At 43.3% G+C, this 12,891-nt stretch overlaps 1 protein-coding gene across 5 annotated transcripts in view; it reads left to right on the plus strand.

Annotated features, from left to right (window-relative positions):
• The window catches only part of RB1CC1 (RB1 inducible coiled-coil 1), a 164,290-nt gene that overhangs the window by 24,566 nt on the left and 126,833 nt on the right, over nt 1-12,891 (plus strand). For 3 of the 5 annotated variants that reach the window (XM_075920708.1, XM_075920707.1, XM_075920709.1), the window contains exons 4-5: nt 4,166-4,292; nt 6,843-7,013. In XM_075920708.1, coding sequence (XP_075776823.1) covers nt 4,166-4,292; nt 6,843-7,013 — 298 coding nt within the window. Of the gene's footprint in view, nt 1-4,165; nt 4,293-6,842; nt 7,014-12,891 lie in introns of those variants that run through there. The other 2 variants (XM_014577430.3, XM_075920710.1) reach the window with 2 other exon arrangements.

A 12,891-nucleotide genomic window follows, 5' to 3' on the forward strand; every position in this document is an offset into this window, starting at 1 on the left:
TGTTCCCACTCTAATTCAAAGTTACAAAAGCACACGTTACAGGAGATAAGTAGTGTTAAACCTAACCCTAATCTGTTAGTGTAGAGCAAGGATCTCTAAAGACAATGAAGATGTGTCTTGTGCAAGGCCAAACTTTTGCTTTAAATTGGTCACTTTACAACAGATACACAGAATTCTCAGGAGAACATCTGGACTCATACAGCCTCTAGGTAGGCAGGCACGATAAGGGGCCTGACAGGGCAGGAGACTGGAGGCAGGGGAATAGGGAAGGGACAGGGCTGCTTTCCTGTGTCCAGCACACACTGGGTCTGGAAAACGTGGCTTCCCAGGACAGGGCTGCTTTCCCAGCCTGCAGGAGCCTGCAGACGGGAGAGGGAGTGGGACCTGCATCTGGCACATGCAGTTTTCTGCAATAGTGTTATTTTCTGAGACCATAAGAGCCTGCATGCTGCAGGTGAAAGTGGGGAGACAGGACAGGGCAGTGTCCCTGTGTTTCCAGTGCACACTAGGTCTGGCATAGGCAGTTTCCTGGAAGAGTGCTAATAGCGTCCCCTCCTCCTTTATCCAGATTGCCATTGAGAGATATTACGGTGCTCTGAATCACTCGGGAGTGATTGCTGACAGAATGTGGCCATAAACTTGGGCCTTATGCTGCAATGCTTTGTGGCATTACGCCAGGCCATTTATTGGTGGCTTGGCATGGGAAGGTGTCCTACTGTGGAGGATGGAATAAGACTGGCCTCCCCAGAAACCTTGTGAGAAGGATAAAAGAATTCCTAACCAAGATCTTTATGGACATGTGTAGGCAAGATTCCTGCTTCATCTGCAGACACATTAACAAGCTGTTCTGGGCCCTCCTTCTCCTCTCCCGCCTCGCTCCCCGCGCTAAGGATGTTAAGAGTTGGGTAACTGACTAATCATGTAGTCAATACAAATTGTATCGACTACATGATTAGTCGATAAGGAAAGGTGCTCTGTCCTGGCTAATGCATACCCCCATGCAGCTCTGCAGTTTAAATGTAGTGGGAGCTGGATGCACAGGCAGCTCATCTCCTACTGTATTGAAAAGGAAGAGCCGCAGCAGAGGTAGGAGCTGGGGGAGATCTGGGACCACTGCAGCTCTGCATTTCAAATATAGTAGAGCTGGGCAGCTCTTACAATATTTTAAATGCAGAACTGCAGCGATCCCAGACTGGTGGGAACTAGGACTGCTCAGTCCTGGCTTGTACCTGGTCCAGCAGCCCTTGTTCGCTGCAGCCTGGGTTGGCCGCAGACAGGGGTTGCTGCTGAGCACAGCTCCACGCATCAGGGGTTCCTGTCGGAGCAGCTTCCCCTCCCCTTCCCTCGCCTCTCATACAGAGTACTTGACTTGACTACTCGCTTACATCCCTACTCCGTACTGTATAGGCAGAGAGCATACTGCATGTCACACCCAATTGCCTTAACCCACTTTCTTTGTGGAGTCACCAGAAGTGCCCTCCTTGGGGTCGGTGCTTGACTGGGAGACATCCAACTTGATGAAAAGATCATGGCTCTCAGAAATAACTGGCTAGTAATTCTTTCTCCTTCTCTTCCACCATCCCACCAAGTGTGTCTTGGCCAGATTCCACTGTCAGTCTTGAGAAACTGTTTGGGTCCCCCCTGAGAATCGCAGCTAACTGCTCGTAGAATTGGCATTTGTATGGTGCTGCACCAGATTGTTGTTTCACCTCCTTTGTCTTGATAGGACTGCCTCAGCTCGTTAATTTTGACTCTGCGCTGCTGGGCGTTCCTGGAATATCCTTTGGCCACCAGGCAGATTGTGCTCTTTGAGTAAATGTCTGCATTGCATTTGTTGGTATGGAACTCAGAATGGATTCCTCTCCCCATACTTTGATGAGGTCCAAGATCTCCCTGACCCTCCACCTTGGCGCTCTTTTGCATTCCTGTGACCTGGAGCCCAAGGGATTAGTAATATTTTAAATCTTTGAAGTATTTGGACTGTTAGTTGTTATGGCCACTTTGCCACGATGTGCTGGTCGCTCTGAGATGTGCTTGCAATGCTGGACACACAGGAAATGCAATTCAAATTTTCTCAAGGCTTTTCCTGTTCACCTTGAACAGTGAAAGCACAAATTCTGGTCAGAGTGGGGCACTGTGGGATGCCTCCTAGAGTCAATAACCTTGACTTTCGCTAACTCTACGTCAACACTACTATAAATTCAACTAGGTCAAGGTCAGGAATAGTGTTACTCCTCGTGAAATCAGGAGTAACTGACATCAACATCAATGGCTCTTAAGGTCAATGTGATAGGATTGGTCGCGTGAACGCATCGTTTATAAAATCAACCTTGTGTGGCTAAATTCGATCTAAACTCCTAGTGTAGACCAGGCCTAAGACTGATGAACTTGAGTGCCTAGTATTAAATGAAGATATTGATATAAATAACCATCACAGAAACTTGGTGGAACTGTGATAATCAATAAGGACATAGTAACACAGGTTACAAAATGTATAGGAATGACAAGGTAGATTGTGATGGTGAGAGGACGGCACTGTATGTGAAAGAAAACATAGAATCAATAGTCTGATCTAATATGGTTAGTCTTATGTTTTATTAACTTCTAATAGAATAAGTATTTGAACTGTGAAAGATGAGAATTAAACTACGTCAGTAGTTGGCTGCATGTTCAGACAGTTTTATATAACCTTAGCGGTAACTGCCAGAAATGCATATTAATCTGGGACTCCAGTATTAAACTTGTAGGTATACTTTTTGAAGAGGTAGCTAAGATGTATCATTTTGTAAACCAATTTGACTGACTTAGTTTGCTTTTAATTTATGAATTGTGTAGTCAGAACACAAAGGATTACATTACGCATGGGGTGAGTTAGTCTCCAAGTAACCCCTGTGATATATCACTCTGTGCTGATCATACCACTGAGCTTGCTTGCCTGCCCTCTGAGGTGCTCCGCCACCCTATCCTGCTGGGCCAGAAGCTCTGGTCTTCCCCAGGAAAGGCACAGAATTGGGGTAACAATCCCCTAGCAAAATAACACAAATGCTAATAACAGCACAACTCTGGAAGGGCTCAACTATAGGGACTAGACAGCACCCAGGAACACAGCCCCCAAAAGGCCCAGAATTCCAAATAAATCCATGTTACTCTGTATTAAAGATGTACACTGAGAGAGAGCTCATACATTTTATCAGTGAAAGAGATGCACGCAGCTGTTGCTCTCTGCCTCTCCCCTCCTGGTAATATTTTTTTACATTGGGTTTGATAATAAAGAAGTGTTTTTTTTTTTTATCAAGTATAAAAAGTGGGATTTAAGTGATTGCAAGTGAGAACAGACAGATTAAAGCAAGTTACTAAGCAAAAAACGAACACAATATACCAGCTAAACCTAATGCACTAAGAAAGATTGTTGCAAAACACAGTTCTTCACCCTAGTTCTTATTTCAGGTAAAATCCTTCAAGTCAGAGCTGATCTCTTCCTCCGGCTGAAGTCTAACAGCTTCTTCTCTTATTAGAGATTCTTTGTTTTCTAGTCTTTTTATGTGTATCCTTTTAGGGCACAGAGGCAAAGCCATCTGAAGGGAATCTTTAATTGCTTCCTATCCCTTAAATCCCAGGGCAGAAACCCCTTTGTTCAATCTGTTGCCCCATCCTTGAAAGAGTGCAAAATTCAAGATGGATTCCTGCACCAGATGGCATAGTCATGTGTCTTTGTAGGGCCAGCAGGAAAACCAAATCTATTTACAGATAATGGTCTTGAGCATTGGGCTATTAAATACTTTAAGTACCATGAATGGCTTTCACTAGAAGATCTAGAACTAATAAAGAGGCTTACAATTCATATTTTTAACATCTCATACAAGAATGATACACACATATAAATGGAATATACACATTTAGGGGATCACAAGGAACCAATCTTGAATGATAGGTTACTTACCTTGTTTTGCCTAAATTATATTTGTTATGTATATTCATATTCAAAAGAATATCTTCATAAAATATGATGGCAAAGAATTGTTGTCCTTATTCACAATTATATTTTTTTCTTTACAACTGCTAGAGTTAAACATTACTTTGAATATTACAGGAATATTTTGTTTGCGAGAAGATCTGTTGTTTAAATAGGAAATTTAGTATTTAGGTCTTGTTTTTTCCCTTTTAGCGTCTCTGATCTTAAACATGCAATCCAAACCAAGTATAAGATTGCCATTCAGCACCAGGTACTGGTTGTCAATGGAGGGGAATGTATGGCAGCAGATAGAAGAGTCTGTAGTTACAGTGCTGGAACAGTAAGTGCATGCATGCTATTTTCTCTTTGACCCTGTAACAAGGCTGAAGTGGACCCCTCTGGTTTCTGCCACTCCTGCATCCACAAATCAGCCAGAGACTTCTCCTGTGTTGTAATCACTGTGCTATTTTTTGAATGTTGTTGTTCCCACCGCTATACAGGCAGTCCCCGAGTTACGCGGATCCGACTTATGTCGGATCCGCAGTTACGAACGGGGCTTTTCTCGCCCCGGAGGACGGGAGCGGCAGGACACCCAGATGCGTCGCGGTCCGCCGCCCCCGTCCTCCAGGGCGAGAAAAGCTGCTCCCCGTCTCCCTGGTCTGCAGGGAGATGGGGAGCAAAGCCTTGGAGCATGCCCGCAGCGGGATAGCCCGGGCGCGCTTGAGCTGTCCTCCTGTGGGCGTGCTCCGCGGCTGTGCTCCCCGTCTCCCGACCAGCAGACCAGGAAGATGGGGAGCAAAGCCTCAGAGTATGCCTGCAGCGGGACAGCCGCGGCGCTCCTGGGCTGTCCCGCTGCGGGTGTGCTCCGCGGCTTTGCTCCCCGTCTCCCTGGTCTGGCCAGCCGCAGCGCGCCTGGACTGTCCCGCTGCCCGCGTGCTCTGCTGCTTTGCTCTGCGTCTCCCAGGTCAGCAGACCAGGGAGATGGAGCAAAGCCATGGAGGACTTGGGCGGTCCTGCCACCCCCATCCCTCTGGTCTGCTGGGGGGGGTGCAGCTAGTGCCGCCCCTCCCCCAGCAGACCAGGCTTTTCTTGCCTACCCCTGGCGTAGAGCAGCTGGGGGCTGCCAGGTTGGTCCCGCAGCGCCGCTCCGGACCAACCCGGCAGCACCCCAGCTGCTCTGCCCCAGGCGTCCTGATTCAGCCACTGCTGGTCAGTTTCAGCAGCGGCTGAATCAGGACGCCTGGGGCAGAGCAGCTGGGGTGCTGCTGGGTTGCTCCAGTAGCGCCGAGGAGCCGCGCTACTGGAGCAACCCAGCAGCACCCCAGCTGCTCTGCCCCAGGCGTCCCCAAGTCAGCCGCTGCTGAAACTGACCAGCGGCTGACTACAGGAAGCCCGAGGCAGAGTTGATCTGCCCCAGGCTTCTTGGAATCAGCCGCTGATCAGTTTCAGCAGCAGCTGACTTGGGGACGCCTGGGTTTCTTAAGTTGAATCTGTATGTAAGTCAGAACTGGCGTCCAGATTCAGCCGCGGTTGAAACTGATCAGTTTCAGCAGCGGCTGACGCCAGTTCCGACTTACATACAGATTCAACTTAAGAACAAACCTACAGTCCCTATCTTGTACGTAACCTGGGGACTGGCTGTACATAGAGCTTCCAACCTGTAACATCAGGGAGTACTAGCTTTTTGCAGCTAGCAGGGGAGCACATCCCAGGACTCCATGGCTCCTCCCTTTCCTCTCTCCCCCTACTTCCTTTCTGCCAGCCTTATTTAGCACCCTGGCTAATGAGGCCAGCAGCTGCTTCCCATTACCAGTCAAGGGTCCAGCTGTCTTATTCTTAATTGGAGCTGGTGTGAGAGGTTCAGGGTTTTCCTCGCTAGCAGCCTGTCATAGTCCCCTTATAAATAGAACCCTATGGAATTCACGTCCATGAAAAAGTTGTCACAATCTGGTCTTTTGTGTGCTTTCATGAGGGAGATCAGACTTTTTCAAATTGGGGTTCCTCAAAAGGGAGTTGCAAGATTTTTTTTTTTTTTTTTTTTGTGGGAGGAGGTACCATTACTTCTCTGTTGCCTTCAGAGCTGGACAGTCAGAATTCAGCAGCTGTAGGCTAGGTGCCCAGCTCTGAAGGCAGCACCCCACCAGCGGCAGTATAGAAAGGTAATAGTGCCATACCATGCCCCCCTATTTTTGTAATGCTGCCTTCAGAGCTGTACAGCTGGTGAGAGGCAGCTATTTACGAAGGGGCCAATTCTACAATTAGCAGCACAGAAGCAAAGGTGGCAATACCTTACCATGCCATCATTACTTCTGTGCTGCTTCTGACAACAGCTCTACTTTCAGAGCTGGGGTACTAGCCAGCAGCCACCATTCTCCACCTGAAGCATGGAGTAGTGCTACTATCTGCAGCAGCACAGAGTTAAGGATAGCAGTACTATAGCCTTCCCACACAAATAACCTTTCAGTCCTCCCCTCAATCCCTTTTTGTGGCCAGGTCTCCTAGAATTACAACCCCATGAAATTTCATATTTAAATAGCTGAAATAATTTACTATTTTAAAAATCCTATGACCATGAAATTGACAAAAATGAATGATGGGTTTAGTAGAGACTACTTATTAAAGGGTTGAGGAGAAACGAGAGTTACAGTTGCATAGTAGTGTGTGAGGTTTTTTTTTGAAGTGGCGGGAGTGAGGATTGTGCTCCCTCCCCCCCCCCCGAGACTTTTTTTTTGTTCGTTCTTATTTTTTTATATCAGAAAATTAGTGATTTTGCATATAATTTTCATGGATGCATTATTTATATAAGTAATTCATAAACATACTAGTGTAGCTACTTAATTGCATTGTAGGCATATTTTACTTAAAACTCAAAATTTTTATTTTAATATAGGACACAAACCCAATTTTCCTGTTTAACAAAGAGATGATCTTATGTGAACGTCCACCAGCTATTCCCAAAACCACATTTTCAGCGGAGAATGAGATGGAATTAAAAGTTGAAGAATCTCTCATGATGCCTGCTGTTTTTCACACGGTAGCTTCACGGACACAACTTGCTGTGGTAAGTTATATTTGAATCCTTCAGAATTTGATAGATTTAAAACAAATTAGAATAACTCTGTCTCATCAGTAATAACTCCAAGCTAGTAGTCAATATAAGTTGATTCAAAAAGTGGTAAAAGCGTCATATCAGTTTTGGTAGCTGATGAATCTTGATGAATCTTCAACTCATCTCAACATAAATTATAATTGTGATGGCTTCCCTAGGGTGGAACTGAGATTCCTTCGTATTCCCTTAACTCTTCTGCCTGGACTCTTTCTCATAGTGCTTTGCTAGTAACAAGCAGCGAACCTCTTCAGGAACCGCTGTCACTTGGCATGTGAAGCCCCACACTCAGCTTGATTACATGAATGCTCTCAAAACTACTAATGAATTATACAGGAAAAAAAGACCAGCTAGTTCCCCCCCAGGTCTTTAGTCTTGTGCTCCTGGACAGAAGCCTGACTAGTGTAAATTTATTTCCATGTTTGCCCCTCTCCTTTACTGTGGAGAGAACATGCACCAATCTTTGTAACTTAGCTGAGATTTCTCATGCACTTCAATCAAATTACAATGTTTTAGATAAAATATAAAAACAGATTTATTAACTGTGAAAAGATAGATTTTCAGTGTTAATTAACCCTGACCTACCACTTTGGCCTTCCACTTATCAGAGAAAGTAAAAGATAAGCACCCAATCTAAATCTTAAACTATATTACTCTAGATCAAGCAGTTTTCTCCCCACACTGAATGTTGCAGTTCTTACTACAGACGCCTCCCTCTAGCCTGAACCTGTTTCCTTAGTTGAAATTTTTGTATTTTCGCTGTTCTCGTTATTTCTAAGTGTAGGTCAGGGAGCAGAAGGCCAAGAAAAGATGTCACTGTCTCTCATATTCTCAGTCCATGTGCCTAGAAGACACTTGCTCACACATGTCCAGGTAGGCTTTGCTGAATCAAGGGTTGAGCAAGCCTCTTTCTGTGGTCTCGGTCAACAGAGTTGAGCATCCCACTTTTTGTGTGATGATTGAGCAATTGTCATTGAATTATAAATCCCTTGATTGCAGCTCTTTTGCTAATTAATGGTTATTAATGGTTCCCCTCCTGTGTGGGGAACTTTTATAAGTTCTTAGCATGTTTGAGTAACAACCATACAATAAAATCACATAACTGGATTCACACTAAATGATATACATATTGCACAGAACAATAATTTTCAGCAGACCTTTCATATGATATTGTACATGGCATGTTTTCTATAAAATATCACAACCATATATGAATGATGAAATGGAATTACAGGGTGCCATTTTGAGCTTCCAGGAAACATTGTTATGGATTCATGCTATTTGCTAAGTGTATTATGTGCTGTGGTATAGACACTGTAACTTGTTCTCTGAGCCTTAATGCCTTTTGTTTTATTTCCATTAATTTTGTCAGTCTATGTTTAGTCTCTCAGCTTGAAGACAGGATAATTTACCGGTTGCTTTGCAAGTATTATGAAACCAAATAAAATTTTGGTGGATTCGTTTTTTTAAAAATTGTACCTTTCTAATCTCCTGTCAAAGTTTTGGAGGGGTTGATAAAACTGAGCCTTATTTCCCAAAAGTTTGCGTAGATCTTGGTTCTTCAGTTTCTTGTCTACTTTTGTACTTACATAGCAAAACACAGAGATCTAATTATGAATATCTCTAAATTAGTGTATTATTAATATAGATAGGAAAGGAATGTTTCCTACAATAAAGGCATCTACAGATGAAGTACATGGAATTGACAACTGTGTAGTTTATGTTCAGGAATGTGGTACTCTACATTGAATATCTAGACTGATTGCTTCTCTTCAGACTAGTAGAGATTAAGTGAAGGCAATATAGAAGTGCAGTAAATGATAAAAAATGTTAATCATCTTCATTGTATCCAGGTAACTTTTATTACATGTAATAGGGAAGTGCAGCTTGATACATAATGGTAATCCAAATCCTTCCTTTCAATAGGATTTTAATAGGCTTTCTGTCTTGGTACTAAAATGTTCTCTTAATTCTAGGGACTGTTACACTCAAATAAAATGTGTGAACCATTTTTGGAATAAAAATGCTAAATATAGCACAACAGTATTCATAGGAATTGTGCTGTTGATATGCTGAGCTTCATTCACTCCCTGGTATGGAGGGCAGTTTCTTTCCTTAACTTCTTTAAATCCTGACTTTGATGTGTCTTTAGAGGGCATGAGCAAATTTTTGGCCTACCGAGACCAAATTTACCTTCAGTAGCTTGGGGGTGGAGGAGAGGATGAAGCCTTTTTGCCTACACATGCACATTCCTCTCCAAAAATCAGTGAGTGAATGTAGAGGTGATTTTCCTATCTCCCTGGGAGGGGGGGGGGGGGGGGGGGGGGACTTGGTTTAATTCAATGGTACTTCAATGGTTTTTAAGCCCAGCACCCACTTGTAAACCTTGATGGGCTGTCAAAACCTAGAGATCCTCTAAGAGAGGCCTTCAGATCCAATACCCTCCCCTCCCCCTCCCCGTGGTGATCAACTAGAGTAGGAAGGACTCAAAACTAAGAGGTCTTCTCTATTCAGAGAATCTGTATAGCTATGGAATGCTGCACTGGCGACACACAATCTTAGCCGCGCTGAACACCATGCCATCCAGAGTCTCAAAAACAACCTGGACATTATAATCAAACCAGCTGACAAAGGGGGTGCTGTGGTCATTATGAATAAGGCCGACTATAACCAGGAGGCAACCAGACAACTCTCGAACACCACATTTTACAAACTTCTCCCCTCTGATCCCACCTTGGAATACCAAAAGAAACTACACTGTCTCCTTAAAAGCCTCCCCACAGCTGCTCGGGAACAAATCCACACAGAAACACCTTCTGACCCCCGACCAGGATTGTTCTATCTACTTCCCAAGATCCATAAACCTGGGCACCCCGGACGTCCCATCATCTCTGGTATTGGCACGCTCACTACTGGTCTATCCAGCTATGTAGACTCTCTTCTCAAACCCTTCGTAACCAATACCCCCAGCTATCTCCGAGACACTACTGACTTCCTAAGGAAACTACAAAACATCGATAACCTCCCCAATAATACCATCCTTGCCACCATGGATGTAGAAGCTCTATACACCAACATCCCACATGAAGACGGATTACAAGCAATTAGAAACACTATCCCAGAGGACAACACTGCCAACCTGATAGCAGACCTATGTAACTTTGTTCTCACCCACTATTATTTCCAGTTTGAGAACAACTTATACCTCCAGATCAGCGGCACAGCCATGGGTACACACATGACCCCACAGTATGCTAACATCTTTATGGCTGACCTAGAACAAAGTTTCCTCAACTCCGGTCCCCTTTCACCCCTCCTCTACCTACGGTACATCGATGACATCTTTATGATCTGGACGCATGGCCAAGAAACACTGGAGATATTCCACAGAGATTTCAACAACCTACACCCCACCGTCAACCTCAGCCTGGACCATTCTACACGAGAGATCCACTTCCTGGACACCACAGTACAAATCAACAATGGAAAATTAGACACCACTCTCTACAGAAAACCCACCGACTCATACAGTTACCTAGATGCTTCCAGCTCCCATCCAGAACACACCATACGATCCATCATCTATAGCCAAGCCCTTCGATACAACCGCATCTGCTCTAATCCCACTGACAGAGACCAGAAGCTTCAGGATCTCTACCAAGCATTTATAAACCTCAACTACCCACCCGGAGAAATAAAAAAGCAAATTGAAAGAGCCAGACGAATACCTAGAAACCATCTACTTCAAGACAGACCCAAGAAAACCAACAATAGAACACCACTTGTCATCACCTACAACCCCCAACTTAAACCTGTCCAACACATTATCAATAAACTACAGCCTATACTGGAACAGGATACCATACTCCAAGAGGCTCTGGGAGACAGACCCATAGTCTCCTATAGACAACCACCTAACCTCAAGATGATTCTTACCAACCACCACAGGACATACCACACTAATACCAACCCTGGTACCTTCCCTTGCAACAAACCCCGTTGCCAGCTTTGTCCACATATTCATTCTGCTGATACCATTATTGGACCTAACCAAGTGAGTTATAAGATCAAGAACACATATTCCTGCGCATCCAGAAATATAATTTATGCTATCATGTGCCGAAAGTGTCCGTCTGCTATGTACATTGGACAAACATCTCAGAGACTTCGCCAAAAGATTAATGCCCACAAAACAGATATCAGACAAGATCACAAAGAAAAAACAGTTTCTTGCCATTTCAACCAGAAAGGACACTCTCTCAATGACTTAACCATCTGCATTCTGCTACAAAGACCTTTTACATCTGCACTTGAAAGGGAATCCTCTGAATTGTCATTCATGTTAAAATTCGACACTCTCCGAGAAGGAATGAACAAAGACTCTAATTATCTTACCCATTACCAAGATAGCTTCTCCAATTATCACCTCTAATAACTTTAGCTCACAGACATCTAACTCTCCCCACCTCTAATATAATTAATTCACAGACACTTACCTTCCTTCCTCCCCCCCCCCCTGCATCCGCCTCCTGTTCTAAAATGTGATTTGTCCTTTTCATATGTGTTCATTTTTTTTAATTGTATCCTTTGGTATATATGGTTGTGAGTATTTTCTTCCACTACTTGATCTGAGGAAGTGGGTCTGGCCCACGAAAGCTCATCATCTAATAAACCATCTTGTTAGTCTTTAAAGTGCTACATAGTCCTGTATTTTCCTTCAGCTACTCCAGACTAACTCGGCTACATTTCTATTACTATTCTGCACTGGCGAGGGTGAGCCATGATAAAAAACCCCAATGTGCTCCCCCTACAGCCCATGGGGCCAGAGTGGGAGGGGTGGGTCTTGGGTTATAATCAGTGATTCAAATCATCTTGATATAAAATAAAGCCACCATGATTTTAATCACCAGGAAAAAAAAATTGATTTAAATCAAGTTTCCCACTGATACTGCTTCAGATTTGCACCGCTGTTTAAGAAGTATGTGGTTACTAAAAATGTGAATTTACAACTCTTTTAGAGCATCTAGAAGGGTATACTTAGTGTAATTTTTTTAGATAATTTGATTTTTATTAATTTAGGAAATAGTACTTAATATTCATTACCTTTGTCAAGCTTGAAGATACAGCAGCAGTAAATTAGAAATGGTAAGAACTGAATCACCCACACAAACACAATAGCACTTATGTTTTATTAAACTAAAATGTTACATACATGTTTCATATTTGCAGATAAAGCCATTTCCTGATTTGCTGCTGACATCAGTCCTTAAACTTTTCTTTTTTTAAATTGCTAATTTTTTTAACTCTAGTAGACAAGTCCTCAGAAATCCAAAGATATGGTGTCCTTATAACTTCTACAACTTGATCTCCTTTTCTCCAATCCCACTGTCATTTTGATTTATAGATTAAAACAGAAATATGAGTTTTCCTTCTTTCAGTCCATATCTTAGATTTGTGTGAATAGTACCAAACAATGTAAATATTCTCTCTATGCCTTCAGAGGAATTTACTACTGTGAAAAGTTGGCTTAGTAACTGAAGGACCTCTATTTCAAGGTACTTGGCTAATGATTCCCACTAATTCAAGGGAGTGACTTCACTGGTAGTGTTTTGAATGAACATGTTCTGATTATATGATTCCACTCCATCACTGACATTTATTATGATTGGTATAACTCAGGAGTAATTTTGAGATGCCCATGCCATGGCAGCAGTATTGTCCTCAGAAGTTAGGTATCTGCGTCACAAGAAAAGGAGGTAAAATTAGTGTCGGATTCATTTGCTTCTTTATTGCCTGTAGTTTAACTTTCTGGTGAGGTATTCTTTTGTCAAAG

The sequence above is a fragment of the Pelodiscus sinensis genome, chromosome 2, assembly GCF_049634645.1.
Source record: "Pelodiscus sinensis isolate JC-2024 chromosome 2, ASM4963464v1, whole genome shotgun sequence".
Taxonomy (NCBI): Eukaryota; Metazoa; Chordata; order Testudines; family Trionychidae; genus Pelodiscus; species Pelodiscus sinensis.